The 23,596-nt window shown below is 39.2% G+C and overlaps 2 protein-coding genes across 4 annotated transcripts; both read left to right on the top strand.

The window, feature by feature from the left end:
• The first annotated feature begins 218 nt into the window (after positions 1-218).
• On the top strand, positions 219-8,670 carry MARVELD2 (MARVEL domain containing 2). Its single transcript, XM_071424588.1, has 6 exons — positions 219-1,561; positions 3,123-3,155; positions 4,236-4,372; positions 5,208-5,379; positions 5,724-5,774; positions 6,691-8,670. The coding sequence occupies exons 1-6, from the start codon at positions 482-484 to the stop codon at positions 6,805-6,807; spliced, it is 1,590 nt and encodes a 529-aa protein (XP_071280689.1). The 5' UTR covers positions 219-481; the 3' UTR covers positions 6,808-8,670.
• Positions 8,671-11,130: 2,460 nt separating this feature from the next.
• On the top strand, positions 11,131-23,257 carry LOC139588860 (general transcription factor IIH subunit 2). 3 transcript variants are annotated; one of them, XR_011678841.1, is made up of 15 exons: positions 11,131-11,753; positions 11,845-11,922; positions 12,877-12,913; positions 13,525-13,611; positions 14,456-14,506; positions 14,933-14,987; positions 15,748-15,853; positions 16,802-16,892; positions 17,058-17,145; positions 17,821-17,928; positions 19,094-19,157; positions 20,010-20,113; positions 21,951-22,053; positions 22,327-22,391; positions 22,846-22,953. XR_011678841.1 is itself a non-coding variant. In XM_071424589.1 (15 exons), the coding sequence occupies exons 1-15, from the start codon at positions 11,698-11,700 to the stop codon at positions 22,963-22,965; spliced, it is 1,188 nt and encodes a 395-aa protein (XP_071280690.1). In that variant the 5' UTR covers positions 11,131-11,697; the 3' UTR covers positions 22,966-23,257. The 3 variants fall into 3 exon arrangements, 2 of the variants coding, with proteins under 2 accessions (XP_071280690.1, XP_071280691.1); XM_071424589.1 differs by having other exon boundaries at positions 22,352-22,391; positions 22,846-23,257; XM_071424590.1 differs by lacking the exon at positions 22,846-22,953 and having other exon boundaries at positions 22,327-22,816.
• Positions 23,258-23,596: the final 339 nt, after the last annotated feature.

Here is a 23,596-nt window from a genome sequence, read left to right as displayed (position 1 = left end):
ACGGCGTGCTGAACAGATAGTGGAATCTCCTTCACCAGAGATATTCAAGAAGTGTATGGACGCAATCCTGCGCGACGTGCTCTAGCACGACCCTCCCTGAACAACTGAGCAGACAGGTTGGAATACCTGTCCCTCTGCGGTCCCTTCTAACCTGGCCTATTCTGTCATGCTGTGAGTCACGGCTCCCAGCCCTCCTGCCAAGCCCGGCCGCGCCCCGCCGGCACCGCACCGCGATCTCGGGAAAGCTCCCGCCACTCCCGGCCGGAAGCTCCCGCCTCCCCGGGCGAAGGCCGTCGGGCCGCCGCAGGTGAGGCCGCCGGGGCGCCGCAGGTGTTGGGCGACTGCTGCCGGGCCAGTGGGCGCTCTCCGCCCGGCTCGTCCTTCTCTAGCGCCAGCTGCCCTTGGGACCCCGCGGCAGTTCCCTCCCATTGGTGAGCCGAGCGGGGCCGGGGAGCGCCTGCGGCCGGGCTGAGCGCCGGCCATGTCGCGGAGCTCGCAGGGCGGGCGACCCGGCAGGTCCCCGCTGCCCCGCGGGGCCAGCCCCGGGCCCGCCGCCGCCCCGCTGCCGCCGCCCCCGCTGCCCCTGCAGCCCCCCTTCGGGCCCGGCGGGGCCAGCCCGGGCCCCAGCGGGCCGGCAGAGCTCAAGCCGGTTCGGCGGTTCATTCCGGACTCGTGGAAGAACTTCTTCAAAGGGAGACGCCATCCCGGCTCCAGCTGGGATAGCACGGCCTCCGACATCAGGTACATCTCGGACGGGGTCGAGTGCTCCCCGCCTGCCTCTCCCGCCCCGCTGCAACCGGGGACCAGGACGGTGCCTGGCTCCTACACCGACCCATTCGGAGGGTCGGGCGGGAGCTACAACTCTCGGAAGGAGGCCGAGGCCATGCTGCCCTCCGGAGAGCCCTCGGGCTCGTTGGATCGCCGCGGCGGCACTGGGCAGACTTACAGCGAGCGAGTGGAGGAGTACCACCTGCGGTACGCCTACATGAAGTCCTGGGCAGGGCTGCTCAGGATCCTCGGCGTGGCCGAGCTGCTGCTTGGCGCCGCCGTGTTCGCCTGTGTCACCGCCTACGTACACAAGGACAACGAGTGGTACAACATGTTCGGGTACTCGCAGCCCTACGGATACGGGGCGGGCAGCGCCTACGGAGGATACTCCTACAGCGGGCCCAAAACGCCTTTCATCCTTGTGGTGGCGGGAATGGCGTGGATCGTCACCATAGTGCTGCTTGTGCTGGGCATGTCCATGTACTACCGAACTATCCTCCTCGATTCCAACTGGTGGCCTCTGACCGAGTTTGGGATCAATGTGGCCTTGTTTATCCTGTACATGTCGGCTGCCATAGTATATGTAAACGATACCAACCGAGGTGGGCTCTGCTATTACCAGTTGTTTAAGACACCGATAAATGCGGCTTTTTGCCGTGTGGAGGGCGGTCAGACTGCGGCGATCATCTTCTTGTTTGTCACGGTGATCCTCTATCTAATTAGTGCGGTGGTTTGCCTAAAGTTGTGGAGGCACGAAGGGGCCAGGAGGCACAGGGAATTAATGGAACAGGAGGTAAGTCATTAGTTTTCATTTTCTATCTACAGGTTACCACATGATGGTGAGCAGCTGTAAGATCTTACCGTGGCATAGACGATGTCAAATCAACTGTCTTCTCTACAGCAGATCTATAGTTCTAAGGTTGAAAAGGCGTTTTTAAGGTGTCAGAAACAAAGTCTTGGACATGTTTTTTTGGTGGTTTTTTTTGGTTCTTTTTAATGTTTATAGTTACCTTGAGTAAGGACCTGGCTCTGTTCTCCTCATAATACTGGGCTCTCTTTTTGAGTCAGCTGATGGACTACTTCCTAGTGTGTATTTTCCAAACAAAGGAAGAAACTAACAATGTTCATCTGTTCAGCAGGGTTAGGTGGCTTAAAGCCACCTAGCATTTATTCAAAATCTGTGCGTTCAGCACATCAAGTGCTAGTGTGAATAAACCTAAGAATGTGAAATACTTATTTTTACTTTGCAAGCAAATCTTCAAGCAACTTCTTAATGCCTTTTCAGATTTCTTCACTATAGTTATCAGCAAATATTTGTAGTAACAGCCTTGACTAGATTTTGATGTCTCAAATTTTAGTCAGCCACATCTTTTTCACGTCAAATATTTTGCCTGACTACTGGCCTTGCCCATACTAGAAGCATTCAGTATTTGTCTGGTTAATGATAAACTATAACAGTAGAGATTTAACACTCTTACCTAGAGAGTTCAAAGTAATTTGTGTAAAACTTCCTTCATTTGAAAACATCGCCAAAAGACCCTTTAAAAATTAGTAAGACTTAATATAGCATGAAAATTAATGCATGTGAAACATACATAAGCCTAAATTAAGGAGGGGTCTCCCTTTAAGGGATTTTAGAAGAAGAGAATTTAAAGCTGCATATCCTCTGCTCTCTGACTGCAGTCTGATTTACAGCATTTTTATTTAACGCTGGTTTCCAGTTCAACATCTTGCAGAAAAATTGAGACTTTTCTTTTGAAAACTAGTTATAATTCTTCAATAAAAGCTTTTTAACCAACTGATAGTATGCCCTGCAAGAGTGAGGAGATTGCCAGAGTTGTACATAAGGTGTTCATTCTTCCTTGTTGCTATCCAAGTTCTTTTAGTCCACTCACTAAACATTTCTAAAGGGAGTACTTTAATAATAGAGGTTAGAGACTGGACAATGCTGTGCAAAACAGCTGCAGGTTGAGCTACTGATTAGTTAGTTCACTGTTGTGTGTGTTCTACGCAATGAATTAGGCTCAGTCTGTTAGTGAGTTAACGTGGGCTGGAATGTGAAACAATAATAAAGGAGCTTGAGAAGTGGATGGAGTATTTCCTGCAAGCTGTTCCTTACAGCTGTGCTCTGGGAAATCCTGTTGTTCTGGGGTTTGGGTGGTTGTTTTCCTTAAACAAGTCTTTAAATAGTGGATCTGAAAATACTCCTTATGCTACATTTCATTATACTTAAGTATAAATGTAATCTTCTGTATAGTATGTTTTTGAAAGTGTTTAAATTTTAGTAGTCCATGCTTTTCCATACTATTTTTGCTGAAAATAAAACTTTGTTCTTTCCTTTTTTTTTTGGATAGATGAAAACGCAATCCTCTTTTCCAGAAAAGAAGGTAGGAAATAGGAATTTATTTTTCTCTTTACTGGTAATTCTAAATGATTATTATTTTCCTTGTGACTATTTTAATTAATTAATTAATTTGTTTATTTGACCTCAAAGAGATTATGTTTAGTTTTTTAAGCTAGTTTGGACAGCAGTCTCCTGCCTGGAAGATTCAAAAGGAGCTTGTAACAAACTTACTCCTAGTTAGGCTAGGTTATAAAATCTACAAAACTGTAAAATAGCAATGTGATGGCTGCCTCTCTGTGTGCTCTTACCCTTTTCTATGAGGTGACAAGTTCTGTAGCATTTATCACAGAGTTTGTAGACATGACTACAACAGCAGGTCGTCTGATGCATGATAGGTTTGAGTCTCTCTTTATTCCTGGCTGTGCGTTTGATTTGCAGGAGAGCCAGTGGAAGCACAGTGTAGGTGCCCTGTGAGTCGAGCTTCTTCCTTGGTCTCTGAGACTGCTCCAAAGACCCCCTTGCCAGTTAATGCCTCAGCAGTGTTAGTGTTTCAGCCACACAAGGTGTCATTGCATACACTGCAAAGATTGTATGGGCTTTCCAGAGAAATTACGAGATAAATTTCACCCTTAAATGTCTCCTGATAGACACTGTGAATTTCCTTACCACCGTTTTCTCTGTTGATTCAGTAGTGGATCAGGATCCTTTTGTTTATGTTCTAAGATTTCACATTTTTTTTATTTCTGGATCAAGGGATGAATTGTACAATAGGAAACAAGGAGAAAAGGGAACTCCAAAGAACTGAATGATTCCAGTTCATTCACAAATTAAATGAATACTGAAGGAAACTTTCTTGCAATATTTTTTTAAACATGCAAACAATTCTTTCCAAAGCTGCAGAAGTACTTATCTGTACTGCTGTTAGGACAAACTTAAGAAAAATACTGTGTGAGAAACATTATTGTAAGTCAATAAACTGATTTTCTAATTACAATAAGTGTTGTAGGAAATATCTGTGATTTGCTTCTACTGCTGCTCAATACATGCATCCCTGTCTTAAGGTGTATTTTGTGATTTATGTAAAAATGATTTCATTAAGAACAAATTTTCTCTTTTAAAACAGTATGAAGGTGATGACAGACCAAGGGAAGAAGTCAGTTACAGGCAGCTAAAATCACTGGAAAGAAAACCAGAGCTACTTAATGGTCATATACCTGCAGGCCACATTCCTAAACCTATAGTGATGCCAGACTACTTAGCGTAAGTGACTTGATTTTGATGGGCCAACTTAGTGGAGGATACTTGAATCATGTTTTTCACTCTGCATTTCTCCAATGGATTCTCTCCCATGCACATGCTATGCGAACTCGTAATTGTGTGTTAAGTTAACATTAAAAAGCAGAGAGGACGGGGCTGGTATCAGTGGCATAAGTCCAGTAACTATAAATAAGGAGTCTTAATTTAAAAAAATAAACCCCCACAAACCTCAAATGTTGAAAAAGAATATCATAATCTAGCAAGTACATTAACTGCCAAAGGAAGAGAAGACCATTATATAGATATTAGAGGAAAAAACTAAAATACATGGGAAATTGCCTTTTTAGGGCCAGAAATTTGTAGTCAGAAATTTGACTACTCTTATACTTTCTAATACTGCATCTGTAACCTGCTCCCTTAATTGGAAAGGGTAGGCCTTTCCAATTAATAAATTAATTTTCATACTATTTGCTATGGGCACAAGTAGAAACAAGGGAGGTTGCACCTGAATATTAGGAAAATATTTTTCTCTTTGAGGGTTGGCACAGGTTTCCCAAAGAGACTAAGTCTCTATGCTTGGAGATATCAAAGCTGTATGGACATAGTCCTGGTCTAAGTGTTCCTATTTGTGCAGGAGGTCAGATCAGATAACTTCCAGACATCTCCTATAACCTCAATTTTACTGTGATTCTCTGATTTCGGTGCTTTACAGACATGCAAATTTCAGCAGGTTATGAGATTAGGAAAAAATACAGAAATACTCTGTCAAGGTGAAGAGTCTAAATGTTGTTAGTAAACTGTATCTCTAAAACTAATTCTTAATTATTTTTCTTTTAAGGAAATACCCTGTAATTCAAACAAATGAAATGAGAGACCGGTACAAAGCAGTATTCAATGATCAGTTTGCTGAGTATAAAGAACTGTCTATGGAAGTTAATGCTGTATTAAGAAAGTTTGATGAGCTGGACGCATTGCTGAAACAGCTTCCACACCATCCTGAAAGCATATATGTAAGTACCTGTGAAATGGGCTCATGGAAAATAGCTGTATTAGGTGGTATTAGACAGTTTTTGGCTGTCTTTAGCTAGACCACAATGTCTTCTAATAGTTAAGAACTATACATGGTTTTCTAGGGGTTTTAGTTTCTTTGTTTCATACTAGTAGCTTTTAAGTTCTAATGAGTCACAGTTGATGTATTTTGATTATTTCTCAAATACAAGATTTACATCTAAAATGTTATAACCTCAAGGTATTGATCAAATGAGAATTCTGATGAGTATTTTGTAGTATTTACAAAATGTAAATCCATATATGGAGCACACTCAAAGTTTAAAAATCTGTGGTTTCTCATTAGGAACAGGAAAGGATATTAAAAGTTCTGCAGGAATACAAGAAGAAGAAAAACGTAAGTGTTTTAAATTTACATTGCTATTGAATCTAATGACTAGCAAAGAGAGTGTAAACAGATAATACTTCTGACGCGGGGCAGATTTCAGTATCTCAGGGTACCTGTAGTGTTTTGCATATTTTGTCTTCTAAAACTTCAGCAAAGCTATGGCACAACCCATACACTCATGGCAAAAGCATTTTTGAGAGTAATGATTCCAGTAGCCACATGTGGGGAAAAACCCAACCCAACAGTTGAGCACTTTCATCTTCTGAGAGTATGTTTAATCACTGAGCATTCTGCATTCAGAAGATGAGTTCAGTTATATTCACTGGCTGACACAGCCAATAGATAAAAACAGAAAACATAGTCCTACATTTAAAAAGACATTTTTGTATTTTTTTGAGGCATGGAATTTAGACACTCTAAAAAAGTAATTACACCTCTTGGTGTAATCCAAGAGGTTTCTCTTTGTAATTTTTAAATGCAGACAGCAAATATGTATCTGTGTTCCATTAAAAACATTCTGCATTACAAATACAATTTTTTTTCCCATGGGATTCAGAGTTTATGTCCATGTTAGTTAAGCTTCATTGCTTTTTGAGGGGGAAGGATGTATTGCACGTACAACAAATACATGTGTAAAATCTAAATTACATAGTAGGATGTCATTTATATTTGCAAATTTCTGCTTTAAAACAGCTCTATTTACTAAGAGAGCTGCCACAGCATATAAAGGCAGAACATTTTCTTCTGGCCTTTCATGAAGGAGGGGGAAACAGGAAATAAGAAAGGGCTAGGAAAAAAGATTGTGATTTTTTTGACAATATTTATACTGTCCTTTTAGTCAAGAAGATAGTTGGTAATAGACTATTCTTGGAAGAGTCTGAAAGCCTAATATATACTAACATATAGGTTTTTGTATTTTTGGCAGGATCCTGCATTTCTGGAGAAAAAGGAGCGTTGTGAATATCTGAAGAATAAGCTTTCTCACATAAAACAACGAATTCAGGACTATGATAAAGTTATGAATTGGAATGTAGAAACCTAGCAATGACTTCACTTCATGGATACTATTTTCTGGTTTTAAAATCAATATGTGTATTTTAACCTATTTATTTACTCTTTGAACAGTACACTTATGGGGATTACTTAATCACTGTCATATGTTTGGATGTTGTACATTACTGATAGTTTTGTATGCAGATCCAATTGTAATTGAAGTTATGACATAAGTTAGGAAACTGCTGCTAACATTATGCTTTCATTAGTGCAAATCCTGGCCTCTTAAATATGAATACTTTATTTGAAAATACTTCATTTGCAAACTTGCAAAGCCTTCCAGAGAAAGCAGTTTCCATATACCTTGTGGAAATATTGCACAGAAACGCTGTGAACAATTTTGGATTTTATTTATATGTGACATCTTAATAATATCAGAAAGAGCTGAGCTGATTTTTCTGTGTGGGGTTTGATGAATTGCCTGATTGTGTTCAATATTTTGGGCAATTCAGAATAATAGTTTAATAAGAATTTTTGTATTGTATTTCCAAATGCTGTCAATTATACCAGAAATCATCTTGAATTTTGCCTAACAAGTGAGGAAAAATAGCTTCTTATTTAACCAGCTGGGGAAGGGGGACTTGGGTTTGGTTTTTGTATTGCCCTCTTCAGAGATGATGCAACAAATCTATACTTGGCCTTAAAGGAAAAGAGGTACAGGATTGCTATAGGTCAGTGTGCTCTGCCTGTCTTGTGGATCATGCTGTTAGGGGTACATGTGTTTAAGGGCTTCACTCCTCATCAGCAAGTAACAGGACTTCTTGTCTATACAGCAGCAGCTAATGAACTTGGCATTCAGAGAGCTAGTATAGCAGAATGAATTCTCATTCAAAGTATAAATTGTTAGTATCCTCTTTAAGGCCAGATAAAATGTATTAAAAGACATACTTTCCAGAGCATATTTGCATAAATTCTATATATATTTTTATATTTTCTTGGGGATATTATGCTGGCGATAGGTTTGTATGTGTAAGTATTTTCATAAGCCAGTAAATTTTCTCTTTGCATCCTTTTTCATATCTTTATTTACTTTAACTTTTTTACTTACTATAATTGTTAGAAGCATTGATAGTTTTTGTACCGTTTTCTACAACTGCAATTTGTCTATTCTGAAATATGTTTTTTAATATTAAAAAAAACCCCACCAGTGTAGCCATATTACTCTATTGCTTATAAAGACATTTTGTTTGAAAAAGGTGCTCTGATTACAGTTACTGCAAATTTTTATTAGTGATTTGGTTTTTTCTTTGAAAGTTTTAACTTCTGCCTTAATTTTAAGGAACAACATTAGGAAAGCCATTTCCAGTTTAGTGTGATCATGGTAGTATTACCTCTGCTCTTCACTGCTGGAAATGTATTAACATACCTCACTCTGACCATTGTAGCCCTGCTGGTTTTTCAACCCTTATCATTGATGCTGCAATCCTGATGGCCATGCACCCACCTTCATACTTGTAAAATTGACATTCCAATTTTATCAGCCATTTCATTCCAAGAGCTTTAGTGGATGAAGTAAATAGCACAAGATGCCATGGGAACACTGAGAGAATTTGAAAATTTGGCACGTCTTAATTTCAAAGCTTTTCAGTCTCATCTAAAGGAAGGTGCCTCAGTATTTTCTTCATTCTGAGAACAGGTGACAGCCAGTGCAGTACTATGTTCTCTCTCTCTTTTCAGTGCCTTTCTCTCTGGTTCTGGTTTGTATTCATTTCAAAGGAAAAACCTCTCTTCCTTATAAAGGAGATGGGCCAATTTTTTATACTTGTTGTGCTGAATACCTGTTAAATTGTTCTTTGTAAGAGAAGTACTTGTCCAAATCTCCACAATCTAAATAAATTACCTGTCACACCCAGGTTTCTTGTTTTTTCTCAGTGAGAGTTCTGGGCACTGCATCAATAACAGGAGAAGATTAGCACAAGTTTGAGGATGAACTGGTGTTCCTAAAGTTCTAACAATAACATGACTGATTTTGGAGATTCACAGTCTGCACACTTAATAGGTCTTCATTCTGTAGGACAGACCCAGCTCCAGGCTCCTTTTGACAGTGGTCTGAGTTTTAGTCTGAGAAACTGGCTCCTGGTCTCTCAGACAGTGTCTGCATAGCCTGTGGAAAACCATCGTTCTGCTTCTTTCCTACAAAGTTTCCAACAAATGGATTGGGAAAAGGTAACAGCATACCTGTGCCTGGAATAAGGAGATTAAGCAGTAACATCTGTATGTGGATTCTCATGTTTCCCAGCAAGATGCCATAGGTGTGGCTAAGTAGATTTTTCAGATGTTGGGAAGAGAAGCTGGGAGAGGTATACTCCCTTGGCCTGCCTTTTGGATTTCAAACAGAATTGATGCAGGGCACGACAGAAGCTACCATCCTAAGGTACACAGGCCATCCTAAGGCTGCAGCAACGTGTTGCAACCATTACAGTAAATGACTTGCTCAGTCCTGTGTCTGTTACAGGCCTCAGGGCTGCTGAGGCACCTCTGGTGTGTATAATCTGTGCACTCGTTTTGCTCTAACCTACCAATGGACAGCTGAAAAGGGTCTTGTCTACAATGCTACAGACACGCTGGAGAAAAACTGTTACTCTAAGATTAGTCTAACATGTTCATCTCTCAGAGAAATTGAGTGAATTAAATAAGAATTAATGCTGGAAGCTGAAGGAACTTGGAGCAAGGCAGAAACTAGGAGGAAAGTGATGGGAGAGTCCCTCAATCTGAGTTACCATAAGAACTATCAAGGAAAGTGGCTTCTTGATATTAAAGAATAGAAGGCATACTGCAGACAAAACTGGAGTTTTAGATTATTATCACCTCAATCTCTCTGTGCAGTCCCTCTAGGCTCAGCTCTGAACCTACATTTTTGCATGTATGTGTAAACGATGTGCTGTGTGGTCTTACGCGTGTGTCTGGGTTTTTGCAGAAGGTAGTTAACAACCACCAAGGAATTCTGCCTTACATCAGTGGGCTTGCTTTCAATTACAGCCTGTACTCAAACCCTGAGTGTATACAACAAGTTTTATCATTCAGTCTTCCTCTTAGAAAACACTTACCTGGCTTCACAGATCTACAAATTGAGATGCTCAAGATTCTTAGTGTTTCTACAAATACCATAGTTTCTAAACTGTATTTGTGTTTCTTCTTGTCTTTGTAAGCAGTTGATCAAGACAAATGTGGCAAGATTGGCATTCTTTTTAGTAAACTGTACATTTTTTCAGGCCCCATAAAGTAAGGACTAACAAACATACCCAAAATTTTGTCGTGCATAACAGCCTGACCAGTTTCATGCCAGCACAATGACTAGAAATGCTCGTGGTAATGAAAAACCTAACTGCTTTGAAATGTAAATGAAGGTGTCCATATGTTATTTATGAATTTCAAAATCGTGGTGGGATTTCAAGCACTTGTACAATAAAGTTTTACAAAATTACTGTATATCTTGTGTTCCAGTCCAGAACTGAGATTCTTGGTCTTGAGAATAAAAAATATTCCTGTTCTGAAAGAAGTCTCATTTCTCACTTATTTTATTCAAAGTGCTAGCTTAGAAGACATTTTATTTCATTGTTTTAGAGATTGGACTTTTTCCTTCTAAAGAAAAAAATGGTGTATGTTCTAATTGGAGTTGTTCAAACAACAACAATTTCAGTTCCAAGAAGAAAATGCTGACTTTTCAAAGAATTCTTCTTTTCCTGTCTTCAGATTGCTTTCCTTCAAAAAATAATTGCTTTTTCCCTGGTATGGTTTAACTGAGAGCTAATTAATTTTTCCTCTCTTTCTGTTCTAATTATACACTTCTCCTAATAAACGCAATAAGCTGAAGGGTACAGAAGTGGTTAGTTTTGCCACAGTCTTGCTTCAAAGATTGTTACTACTGTTTACATGTTTCTTCCTCATGTATTGTCTTACTTGGATGCAGGGTGAGACTCCTTAGAAACGGATGTTCAGTAACTTTCCTGCAATTCAAGAGCTGAAGCCCGGTCTTGGCATACTTCCACGTATCCAGTAAAGTTTTAATTGCTCTGCAGAGCGATCAGCAATTAGCTCAGCTAGCTCTGAGCTAATCCTAACTGTGGTGCTTATGAAATGGAACTCTTAGTGACGTGACATGAATACTCAAAAATATTTTAGGTAGATGATTACTTAACATCTACTTAACATCAAAATACCTGAAACTTCTTGCTCTTGCTGGTGGCGTGATAGATGGCTGCCTTCATTAACCGGCGTATGAGCACAATCATGTGTTAAAATCCAGCGCTTTTTCCAGGCTCCTGCGTTCTTCCATTAATTACTGAAATGTCTTCGGTTAATTGCAGAAGCGCCACCGACACCCAGGCAGTACCGTCAGCCTGGCGGCTGTGCCCGGACACACGAACGAGGGGCTCCTCACGGGGCTCCGCGCCATGTCTCCGTCAGGCGTCTTCCCTAGGCGCTCGTCCTCTCCATCGATGTCTCCGTCAGGCGTCTTCCCTAGGCGCTCATCCTCTCCATGACCGCACTCGGAGGATTTTGATGGTGCTGTGGAAAACACAACGGAACGGAACGGTCGCTCCGCGGCCCGGGCGGCGGCCGGGACGGTTTGGCGGCGCACCGAGGCGGAAGAGGGCGGGCGCCAACGTGTCGGGGACGGCCGGGCCTGGCTGCGAGCGCGGGCCGGGCTCCTCTCCGTGTCCTGCGGCTCTACTCAACCTTCCTCGGCTGCCCTTGGGCCCCTTCGGCCATTCTCACCTCCCTCAGTGTCCCTCGGCTCCTCTCAGACCTCCTCTCACCCTCCTCTTCTTCCCGCAGTCCCCCTCGTCACCCCTGAACTCTCTCATCTCCCCGGAGCTCCCCTGATATTCCCTCAGCGCCCCGCATCTCCCCTGGTCTCCCCTCAGCCGCCGCGGAGATGGATGACGAACCCGAGCGGACCAAGCGCTGGGAAGGAGGCTACGAAAGAACATGGTGTGTTTTCCCCCATCACCTTTCTCTCCTTTCTGGCGAAAGAGGAGGAAAAGCCTCCCCTCTGCCCACTGTAACAGTCTGTTCTGCCTAGGGAAATTCTTAAGGAAGACGAATCCGGGTCGTTGAAGGCAACCATCGAGGACATTCTCTTCAAGGCAAAGAGGAAAAGGTACGTGGTGTGGCCACGAGCCTGCTAATAGCGCTGATTTGGTCAGTTACAAGGGCTTGATCATCCCGAAACTGGTTCATGTGGGATAAATTAACCATAAGGCATGCCTGCAGGATGTCTTTACGGCCCTTTTCCTTCAGAGGGGCAGGTGCATGCCAGGAAAAATTATGAACAATTAATTTTTATCTTTCAACGCTGAATGTATACAGGCTGTGTATCCCATGTGTATGCAAGCTACAGGTCTTGATCTGATGAAACGCTGCAGAGCACTGCAGCTGCAATCTGCACAGCTTAGAGGAATCTTCCATCAGTGGTTTTTTTCTTTTAGTATACAAATCAGAGAATCGCAAGATAGTTTAGGTTGAAAGGGACCTTAAAGATCATCTCCCGCCAACCTTCCATGGGCTGGGACTCCTTTCATTGGACAGATTGGTCAGAGCCCCATCCAAACTGTCTTGAGCTCTCCCAGGGATGGGGCATCCACAGCTTCTCAAGGCAACCTGCTCCAGTGCCTCACTGCCCTCGTGGTAGAAACATGTTTGTCTCCAATCTAAATCAATCCTCTTTTAGTTAAAAACATTGCCCCTTGTCCTGTCACAACAGAATCTACCTTCTGGTATCATGACTACAGATTTCTGTTTCAAATTTCAGAAAAATGGCTAGAAGAAAATCCTAAGTTTTATGTTATTTCAAGTTATGATAGAACTTGATTTGTCAAGTTTGGATAAAATTTTAAAGCTTCATTAAACCTGGTAGTAAGAAATAGTTCTTATTTATTTTCTGAGAGTTGTGAAATCTGTGATTGAGCAGTGGGGTTTTTCAGCATGAATAACTGTCTGCAGTTTGTTGCTTCTACATTTTAGCCAGAAGTCTAGTATTGGATTTGTTTGGACTTTTGTTTTAGGAGCCATTCACTTATTTGAATTTGACTTAAAACCTTCTGTGTTTTGTTAGACTTTATGAACACCATGGACAAGTTCGGCTTGGAATGGTATGTTAATACCTTAACCCTCTTCTGTCCTTAGTCCAAAACTATTTGGCTGGAGGTGTTATGCCAGATCTGAAATACACTTCTGCTGGCCTGGCATACTTCATACCAAACCCTGTGGTTTCTGCTGTTACTTACTGTTTTTTTAAAGCATTCTTTGTTTGTTGGCGGTGTGTATGTGAAGCATGGCTATTCAGGGTTGGAGGGTTGACACACAGGGTGTGTTTGGCAGCAGAAGTCAGATCACCATGTGCTCACACTGACCATTTCTCTTCATGTGAAAAATGGACATGATGGAAATGGGTTGTAAATAACCACATTGCTTTGTACAACTGAGCTCTTCAGGTGAAGATATGAATGTTCAAACTATTCATGTTTTGTAGCTTGTCATGAGAGGAGAACAGTGTGCATTTTTCAAGAGAAGGGTTTTTTTTTTCATTTTAAGAAAAAAACGGAAGAATGCATTACTTTTCAGTTGCTGTTAATTGCATCTCTTTATCTACTGAATCTTCCCTGTCAGAGGGAGGAAGTAGTGGCTTTTTAAAGTAAATGGAATAATTAATTCATTTCAATACATATTCTGTGAGTGATTTTCACATATGGTGGAAATGCAGATGCGTCACCTTTACGTGGTTGTTGATGGATCAAGAACGATGGAGGACCAAGACTTAAAGCCAAACAGACTTACTTGCACTCTGAAGGTATTCCTGCACTCAAGTTTTTCTTATTGAGCCACCATTTCTCTATAAACTGGTTACATTTTCCATTTCAAAGAATTGCAGTCTCCTGTGTCTGCATAGCCTCATCTCTCATCCCTACATTTGTCTCCTTATTTCTGCCTGTCACTTTCCTATTTTTTCAATAGTAAAATCTGTGTGGCATTATTTTGCCTTGCACATGTACTTCTGTACAGCAAAAACACTTTGCATGGACATATTATGGGAAGACACATTTGGAAACTATGTGGAAATTAAGTATTGCCCAAATTAAGGGGATGGCATATTCTCATTACACATCTAGAATTGGTTTGTATTTTTTTCTTACACTTGGGTTTTTTTATGAATTCTTACTTGAAAGGATGCTAGATGAGTGTTGAACTGGATTGCTCTTTCAGATTGTGGGCATATTTCCACTGTATCCAGTATTGATATTGAATATATATGAATATATAATATTGAACTGTATACATTGTGTTCTGTGTGGTCTTCCTCAACAATACTTGAGCCTGAAATCCTGCATTTTGATGGTTTTGTACAGAGTGGTGCTTTTTGGTGTATTGAAAACCTCCACTTGAAACAGCAGGAATCTAGAACTTTAACATAGGACATGAATAAAATAAGGGGGGGTGTAGTTTCTGAAATCTCGTTTAATTGATTACTTGGGATGAAGGGGGAGGGATAGGGTGAAAGAAGAATGGAAAGAAAAGGCTCATTCCCCCTTTTTGTGTTACTCAACTACTTTGTTTTGCTTTTTTAGTTTAGTAGATGTTTTGCATGTGTAATGAAAGTATCATTAGTTTTTAACTGCCTTAACTTTTCTTTATAGTTACTGGAATATTTTGTTGAAGAGTACTTTGACCAGAATCCTATTAGTCAGGTATGTACAACCGTGCAAGAAACAAATAGCAGAAAACTATTTTAAAAGGTAGTTTTACAGGTTAAGCAGGTTAAACAGTTTTAAAAGGTTATAACACTACCAAGTAAACTTTTCAATTTATGTGTACCTTCCCACCCTTTATTCATCAGTCTAGTGAAATTCTTGTTTCTGCCTATTTCTGCAATTTAAAGTTTTAGAAGATTTGTTTTTGTACTTTTTGCAGAAGTAATGAAAGTATGGGGGTGTTTATAAATAAATGCATCATGTTGTGCTGCTGTTGTTACACTTGAAGTAAAACTTTTATAGCCTTGTATGATTAAACAATTCTGGTCCATAAAGACATAAAAAATACAGTAAAATTCTAAATAAACTCATTGTAAAACTTTCTAAGAAAAGTTTGGTCTTTTTTTTTTTTTCCTTTTTCAGATTGGCTTAATTGTAACCAAGAGTAAAAGAGCTGAAAAAATGACAGAACTCTCAGGTAGGGAAGTAGTATTCTCTTCTTAAATTGCAGATGTTTTTGTCCTTTTCATTGGTGTCCTGACTGATACACTGCTGAAAATGAAGTTATGTTGTCATAATTAGTTTTAATTTAAAAGATAAATTACTGCAAGTTGTTTGAAACCATAATCTATGTTTTGATCTGCTTTGATCCAGAATTGTCATTATGTGCTTGTTTGCGATCAAGTCTCGACCAGAATGCAAGTCAGATATGTTCTGGTTTCTCTATAGTTAATTTTCTACCCTGTTTGTTAATTTTGTATGTTACAACATCTGTGTTTTTTGTGAGATCTGATCAGATGTTAAGAAGTCAAGGTTTGTTTGGTTCCTGCCTGCCTGCTGTTAGGCCAGTCTCTATGGCTTCAGCAGGTTTCATGGAGGAAATTGTGGATCAGTCAATCTTTGAACCATGTTTTGAGGATAACAGAGGAAACAAAACTCTCTCTCTGTTTGTGGGACACGTCGCACTGATGTGGAGTGCTTAATGATACCCAACAGTGATTTTATACTTTTTGGCTTCTAAACTTTCTAGCATCTGAATGCCTATGGAGTAAAAGTCTTTTTTACTCTTTTTTGCGTTCTGATCAAAATACCAATTTCTAAGGAAAAATACAGACCTGTTCCACTCTGAAACCAGTTCCTATTGTTGTACAAGTACACTTTTTTACATATGCACTTTAAATATTTCTGTTCTTTAACTTGTTGTATCAGTTAAATTGATTTCATTTTTTCACTTACAGGAAACTCAAAAAAGCATGTAACTGCTCTGAAGAAAGCAGTGGATATGAACTGCAGTGGAGAGCCTTCTCTATATAATTCCCTAAATTTGGCCATGCAGACTTTAAAGTTAGTATATACAAGGAGGTTTTTTGTTTTCTTTGTGATTGTGGCTTTTGAGAGGCAGAGACAGAATTTTTTCTAAGTAGCATCTTGCATCATGCTGACTTGAGTCTTTAAAAGGCAACTCTCCTCTTACAATACAAATCATTAAGTTAAATACTCTAGTAGTGTAGAAGTTTATTTTCTACCGCTAGATGCTTTTATTTAGGGTTGTGTTTCTTACAGAAATGAAATTTGAAAACCAAGTTGATGATGGTATGTAGATATTGTGATGAAAGACACTCCAATTCTTTATTACTGAAGGGCTGTGGTATGAGAGAGGACATAGGGGTTAATAATGTAAGAGAACAGGAAAAGAAACAATATTGTGTCACAATAAACTTGTTAGAGTTTTGGCATACTTTAGAAAGATCAAATTTCAGGTAGGATAGATTCAGAGCACTTTTTTGCAATGTGAGGTATTGAGATGTATCCCAGTTTTGTGGAAAACTGAAAAAGAATTACAGCTAAAGATACTGACTGAACAAAGCGGATAATCAGTGTCATGAAAAGCCATTTAAATACTAGCAGGAAGAGAGTTTTCAACTAAGAACTAGAAGTAATTAAAAGTAATGGATTTACACTTAAAAACTGATTAGAGCTTTTTAAGAAGTCAGGAAGACTTACTACAGTGTGCTATTTTGGAGATAATTTTACATGTGAGTATGGCTAAGGTACAAAGGATTCATTACAGGAAATAATCAGGTAACAGCTACCCAATTAAATACTGTATTTTAGATATTGGAAAGTTTGGCTTTCAGAAGGTGAAAATCTGGTGCTCAGACAAGGATCTTACCACAGTTTGTAGAGGACTTCATATCATGTAATCTGACTTCAGCACACTAAGGTCCTTGGAGATGTTATCATACAAATAGTTTAGTGTGCATAAGTAAATTAACTGTGTGCTTTCCTTAGGCACATGCCAGGACATACGAGCAGAGAGGTTTTGGTAGTCCTCAGCAGTCTTACGACATGTGATCCAGCCAACATCTATGATCTAATTAAGGTACAGAACTGAAGTTTCACAACTGCATTGAACATCCAGGATGCTGGACAAAACACAGGCAGTTGCAGTGTTACCACCAGTTAATTTTCGTTTAAGACTTAAACCTTTTTACTATTTCTTGTGCTGTGCATGAATTGAGTATGCTTTTTTTTTCTCCATTTTAAGTGTTTAAAAGCAGTAAAGATCAGAGTATCTGTCATCGGCCTAAGTGCTGAAGTTCGAGTTTGTACAGTACTTGCCCGAGAAACTGGTGGTATGTATCTGAAGTTCAGTAATTATATTACTAACACAGTTTTAAAATCAAAATTTAAAACATGTATTACTAACACAGTTTTAAAATCAAAATTAAGTAAGTAATTTGTTATATATTTATTGCTGCATTTTGTAATTTTTAAGGATAAATATTTCCCGTTGTGCTGGCAGAAAATTAAATAGTTGCCCAAATATACAAGTAGTAAGTGAAATTACTATCAGCTGGTAGCTGCAGCTCTAGAGAGGAAAAATACATATATTTGCAAACCTTTTGTCCCATACATAAAGCTATGTGGTGTGAAACTTCATCAGTATAACATGTTAATATCCATTGCTACAGTGGTAACTCTTGCAGTATCATTACTACAGTTTAATGTTGGAGAAAAAGCTCTGTGTCTTCATATCTAATTTAACATTCTGTTATTACTAGTTTTAAAACTTGTCATTTAGTGTAGCATGAACAGGGCTGCTTTTTATGAAGAGGTTTGGATAAATTGTGTTTTCTACCTAAGTTGTTTTCTGTCATTTGGAGTAGCATGAACAGGGCTGCTTTTTATGAAGAGGTTTGGATAAATTGTGTTTTCTACCTAAGTTGTTTTCTGTCATTTGGAGTATATGTTTGTATTTTTTTTTTTGCTCGTAACCTGATAGTAAGGCATCTCTTTGTCTGTGACAGGAACATACCACGTTATTTTGGATGAAAGTCATTATAAGGAACTGCTGATGCACCATGTCAGTCCTCCACCTGCCAGTTCAACTTCTGAGTGCTCCCTTATTCGAATGGGTAAGATATGGATTTGTCAAACTCCTAGCATGAGATTTTGTCTTTTTCTTTATTTGCCTCTTCTGTGTCAAGGCAATATAAATAGTAAGACATGTAGTAAAGACATTGTGTAATTTTTTTTTGTTTAAACTTTTATTTTGCTAGATAAGTGTCACTTTTATTGGTGTTATTCCTGCATCGTAGTCAGCTTTTAAACAGAGCTTATTAAGTAAGGCAAATTACTGAACAGAATTTAGAAACAATGAAGTGGAACGATATTGATGGCACAGTAATTGTTATAAATTTAATACTTAGAAATGAAGGGTGAAAAGCTATTATTTCTCCCTCTGCTTTTTTCCCTGCAGAAGGCAACTATTACAACTAGTAATTGATTTAAGAACCATGGGTAGTACACATTTATTAGCAACTTCTTGAGTGTTCTTTCAAGAAGTAGATTACCTTTTCTTTTCTTGATCTGTTTCTCAATAAATTTAAGCTTGGAGTTAAACCAGTATAGGAACTGTAATGCTAAAGTAGAGCATTGAGTTCTCACTTTCATCCATCCTTTTCATAGATAAGAATGCATGTATTTTTATGTCTAGGTATAGATAATGAAAAGGTTTACTTCTCTTAGGTAAAGCCTGAGCAGCAGTTGGAAAAACCAACTTCTCACCTCTCTTGATCTGTAAAAAATAAATTATACAAGGAAAGAAAGAAAGAAAGATATCAGTCTCCAAAAAGTCCTGTAGTCTCATCTGTCATATACTGCACTTGGAAGGTGAATATAGGTTGGATGGATGCTTATAAAAATATTTCCTCCTTAATTATAAACTATTGTTTAAGTGAACATTTGTATGTTGCTCATTCTGCTTTCCTACCATTTCACATATTTTACTTTTTAACTGTTCTTCTAAAATGGGGTTCCAGTGCACTTCAGTTAACACAAAGTCTATGGCAAAGACATTTTCTCAGCTGAGGGGAAGTTAAGTCAGAGAGGTGTGGGTGTAGGTAGAGACCTTTGGGAAGAATTTGGTATAGCAAGAGTGTATCAGTTCTCCTGTAATAACAAATGGGAAAGAGAGTCCTCAATGTCTAGAATATAATCTTTGAACTTCTTCATTGAAGTAAGAAACGGACACATTATTGTATGTTTAAAATTTTTACTATGGGATGTTTTTCTCTTCAGGTTTTCCTCAGCATACTATTGCTTCTCTATCTGATCAAGATGCAAAGCCTTCCTTTAGCATGGCGTAAGTAGCATTGATTAGAATTCAACAAGCTGATATGACTTCAATATTAATTAGTCATATTTAGAAAATCTGCTCAACAGTGAAAGTATTGCAAAATAATCTGAAAAAAGACTAAGCCATGTCTTGTGACTTCTCAGTAGACATTTTATTTCCATTAGTAGCTCCAGTATTAACAGTATCCTCTGTTAAATATGTTTTAAAATTCGCATTTAAGTTTTTTCAAGGTAGTAAATGGTACTTAGTTCTATTACACACTGATTGGGGCACACAGAGCTAAAAGGTGTTAAGTAATTACTTGCGGCTCTTGATTTAATTACTACTGTCATTATAAAAGATAATTGTGAGGATGGAAGGGTATTATCTGAATAAAGTATTTTTTATGTATTTCTTAACATGACTTTAAAGGGAAGTTTAAAATAGAGACCTCATTTGATGACTGTACCAGTGCACTTCTCAATGAAAAGAATCATTGTTTTCCAGGGTGATAGGGGAGTCTGAATTTCAGAATGAAACAACGTCTAACAGCATGTGCTATTTGAAAGAATAGTTATATTGCATCTTAGAGGCAATAGAATGTTTTTGTCTCTAAAAAGAAACAAGCATGCAGTTATTGTTCATATCTTTATTTTTAAAGATTGGCTCCTTTATATGGAAATATTTGGTCTTTGGTTCCTGTGAGAAAATGTGGTCACTGATATCTGTCCATATCAATTGTTTTCTGACACTTATACATTAAACTGTTACATGCAATCTAGTGAAACTTTTTAAATTATTTGATGGAAAACCTTATTTGTACTTATGTAGTAGCATGGTATTATTTCTTAAGTACTGAATTGTTTCTTTCTGCTATAGGCAATTGGAAAATAACAGTGACCCAGGTCTTACACTGGGTGGATATTTTTGTCCTCAGTGCAGAGCCAAATACTGTGAGCTTCCTGTGGAATGCAAAATCTGTGGTAAGTAGTAAGAAGAGATGAGCAAATGAATCGAGTTCGTGGTAAGAGAGTTAAGGGGTATTAAAATTCAGCTATACTTACTAATTAAAAGCCATCACTGCTTAAAGAGTCCTGCATTTCTGTGACCTGGGATGTCAGCTTCATACAAATGTCTCTCAGGCCTATACCTGTAACAGTAAAGCTGTATCATATCCCTTGGTATAAGGAATATACCTAAGGTAAAGTAGGGAAGAGAGGCGATGCACATGGGAATGATAACTTCTCAAGAATCCTCATTTAACTTAACACACTCATGTTTCAGAGTCCTCAGTGCAAGGCCATGAAAATAGAGAGCTTTGGAGCAGGAGGACAGAAGTACTCTCCCCTCCATGTGTATGTGGGTGGAAGATTTCCAAATTGAACCCAAGGGCAGTCTGCACAGTGACGCAAGACAGCTGTAGAGTTGTAAATGGGAGCCCTTTGGTCTTGCAAATGTTAATGGACTGTGCAACCCATGATGCCTCTCTCCATTGCTCCTAGTGAGGGTGGGATTAGTGTGGTTTATAATATTAATATTGTGAGGGGGTGCTGTTCTCCTAGCTTCCAGAGGCATATGACTGAAACACAATAGGTATTACCAGGATGCCTGTATTTGGCAACAGGATGAAATAATTATGGGCTTGGGTCACTTTATCCTAGTTTAATTTCAAGTTTTTCCCACCGGCATGAGTTTCATTCCAGCAAGGGAATAGTGTAACTGGAGAAATCCTGTGTATCTGCAGTGGATTCTCCACAGCTGCAGTGATCAGGAGAACAACAGTTTGGACATTTACAGTACGAGTGAGTGAGTGAGACAGTTGTGCCAGCCCATGCCCCACCTGTTCTCATGGTCTAACCCCAGCTGTCAACTCAGCCCCACACACTCCCACACACTGGTGAGATGGGGAGAGAATCAGAAGAGTAAAAGTGAGATAACTCACAGGTGGCATTGAAGGCAATTGAAAAGTTACAGCAATAGCTGTGCACACAAGACAAGCAAAGTAAGTAATTCATTCATCACTTCCCATCAGTAGAATCTCCAGGAAAGCAGGACTCTGTCATGGGTAACAGTTACTTGAGAAAGTAAGTGCCATCATCCTGAACATTCTCCCCTTTCCACCTTCTCCACCCAGCTTTATAGGCTGAACATGATGCCACATGATATGGCATATCCCTTTGTTCTCCTGGTGGACTGTTGACTGCAATCCTGACTGTATCCCTTCCCAATGCCTTGTGTACCCCCGAGCCTACTCACTGGTGGAGTGAGAAACAGAAAGGGCCTTGATTGTGTGTAAACACTGCTCAGCAGTAATGGAAACATTCCTGCCTAATCAACCTTATTTCCAGCATAGATCCAAAACACAGCCACATGATAGTTAGTGTGACAAAAACTAACTGTTTTAACACCAGCAGACCAGTGTTAGCTGAAATGGGGCTGTGACGTGGTTTTGGCAGTAGTATAGCAAGCTGTAGTAGAGCTTTGTAACAGGGTGTCATTTTAGCTGGTAGTGTGATACAGTGGAGCCATCATTGCCAAAAGGAGCTTCCTAACTTCACCACTGTGTGTTGTAAGTGTATTTCTGAAGGCTGAGTTAAACCTTTTCAGTAGAAATTTTATCAATTTGCTTGTTCTTTGTGTTTGGATTTAAAACTGGATTACAGGTTCAGGTAATGGAACAAGTAATTTTACTTTTTAAAGTTCTTAAAAGCTCTCAAGCTCTGAGTAATTAAAAATATTATTTTTCCTTTTTACGTTATTTTATACAGAAAAGCTTTTCAGTACATCTTCCCTTGTAACAATTTTGGTGTCTGTTTGCAGGTCTTACGTTAGTGTCTGCACCTCACCTGGCTCGGTCTTACCATCACTTGTTTCCTTTAGATGCCTTTCAGGAAGTTCCACTGGAAGAATACAAAGGGGAACGGTATGCAAATCTTACTTGTGATAATGAGTGTGCTTGTGGATTCCATAACTTTTTTGTCACACAAGTAAGAATAGCTGGCAACAGCTGCTTTGCTGCTGAAGATCCTGGGTGTTTGGGTGGTGTGGGGCATCTCTGGCATTAAGAAGTACTTGTAGTTTCCATGATCTGTGAGTTCAGTTGAATAGCTGGAGTAATTGCCAGAAATTGTTACTATGTATGAGATATTTTTTAAAACGTTGATTTACACAGTCTTGACTCTTTTTTTTTTTTCAGTTAAAATACAAAATTTTTCTTTTAGGTATTGTCAAGGCTGCCAGGGAGAAATGAAAGATCAAAATGTAAGTATGTTGAATGGCATTGTAACTTGCATTGAGGGGTGTGAGAAATAGAGGTGGTCCTTTAGAATTATATTCTGAACACCAGAAGAATATTTATGAAAGTTAATGTCATGGTTAATTAGACTTAGGTGTTAAGCAGTCACAATTTATAGACTGCAAAGTCTTTAGAAGTGTGGGAAGTAATTTCCTATGGAGCTGCATAAAAAAAAAGCTTCCCATTTGGAAGCATTTACACTCAGCCATTTGGAAGCATTTACAGTGAGCTCAGTGAGCATTTACCTGAGCTCAAGCCTGCGAATACATTTGCTGCCAGAAGATTTAATTCAGTTGAGTTTCTGTGATGCTAGCAGTGCAGTCTGTTTACATTATCATGATGATGTAACTGTTGCCCTACTGTAGTGCGATGATGATAAGTTTTGCTAATTTGACTTGCGTTTCTATCCTTCCCACACAGGTGTACATATGCAAAGTGTGTCAGAACGCATTTTGTGTGGAATGCGATCTGTTTATTCATGATTCGCTGCACTGCTGTCCTGGCTGTATTCACGAGCACCCTGCTCCTGTATCTGTATGATCTCTTGATATCTTTTTAAAAATTGCTGTATCTTTGTCATTCTTGCATGAATCTAATTAGTTTATTCAGCCATTGCTCTAACTGATGCACCTCTGAACAAGATGATTACAGAGGGATGAACAGTGGAGTAGGAGCAAATGATATTTTTAAATTTTTTTATTACTTTTAATATATACTTGAATTATCTGTATCTATTTTTTGTTCTAAAGAACTATGGCTTTTTCCAGCGGTTATTATAACAACATGTATATTTGTAAATTTGTGAAAGTGATAAAACTGCTTTTTATGATAATGTGATGATTCATCTTCATTTCATTACTTCTTCAAAAAGAATCCCTGAAAATACATTTTACACATCTGTTGTTACAAACTTTTGGTTTTGGCAGATGGTGGATTTCTGTAGATCTGTCTTGGTTTGAAAAGACAGATGTCTACTAAGGAAGGCAGGAGCCTCTCTTGAAATGGAAAATGTAGACCTCCTTCCTCTGTATTATTATAATTTTGAAATTAATGGCCTCTCAGGCAAAGATATGAGAGTAGGAATAACAGTTCTTTATTAGGAAAAATAGAAATAAAAAAAGGAGTCATACAAAAACCAATGACAGAGTCAGAATATGACCCGACACCCGGT

Source organism: Agelaius tricolor, unplaced genomic scaffold, assembly GCF_023055355.1.
Source record: "Agelaius tricolor isolate 1412-34295 unplaced genomic scaffold, bAgeTri1.0.p SCAF_4, whole genome shotgun sequence".
Classification (NCBI taxonomy): domain Eukaryota; kingdom Metazoa; phylum Chordata; class Aves; order Passeriformes; family Icteridae; genus Agelaius; species Agelaius tricolor.
This window is presented reverse-complemented; position numbering and strand designations above follow the sequence as displayed.

Coding starts and splice junctions, on each gene's coding strand:
- MARVELD2 (XM_071424588.1), top strand. CDS start 482: ATGTCGCGGAGCTCGCAGGGCGGGCGACCCGGCAGGTCCCCGCTGCCC. Junction 5,380..5,723: donor ACCATCCTGAAAGCATATAT/GTAAGTACCTGT, acceptor GTTTCTCATTAG/GAACAGGAAAGGATATTAAA. Junction 5,775..6,690: donor AATACAAGAAGAAGAAAAAC/GTAAGTGTTTTA, acceptor TATTTTTGGCAG/GATCCTGCATTTCTGGAGAA.
- LOC139588860 (XM_071424589.1), top strand. CDS start 11,698: ATGGATGACGAACCCGAGCGGACCAAGCGCTGGGAAGGAGGCTACGAA. Junction 14,507..14,932: donor ACCAGAATCCTATTAGTCAG/GTATGTACAACC, acceptor TTCCTTTTTCAG/ATTGGCTTAATTGTAACCAA. Junction 22,392..22,845: donor GAGAAATGAAAGATCAAAAT/GTAAGTATGTTG, acceptor CTTCCCACACAG/GTGTACATATGCAAAGTGTG.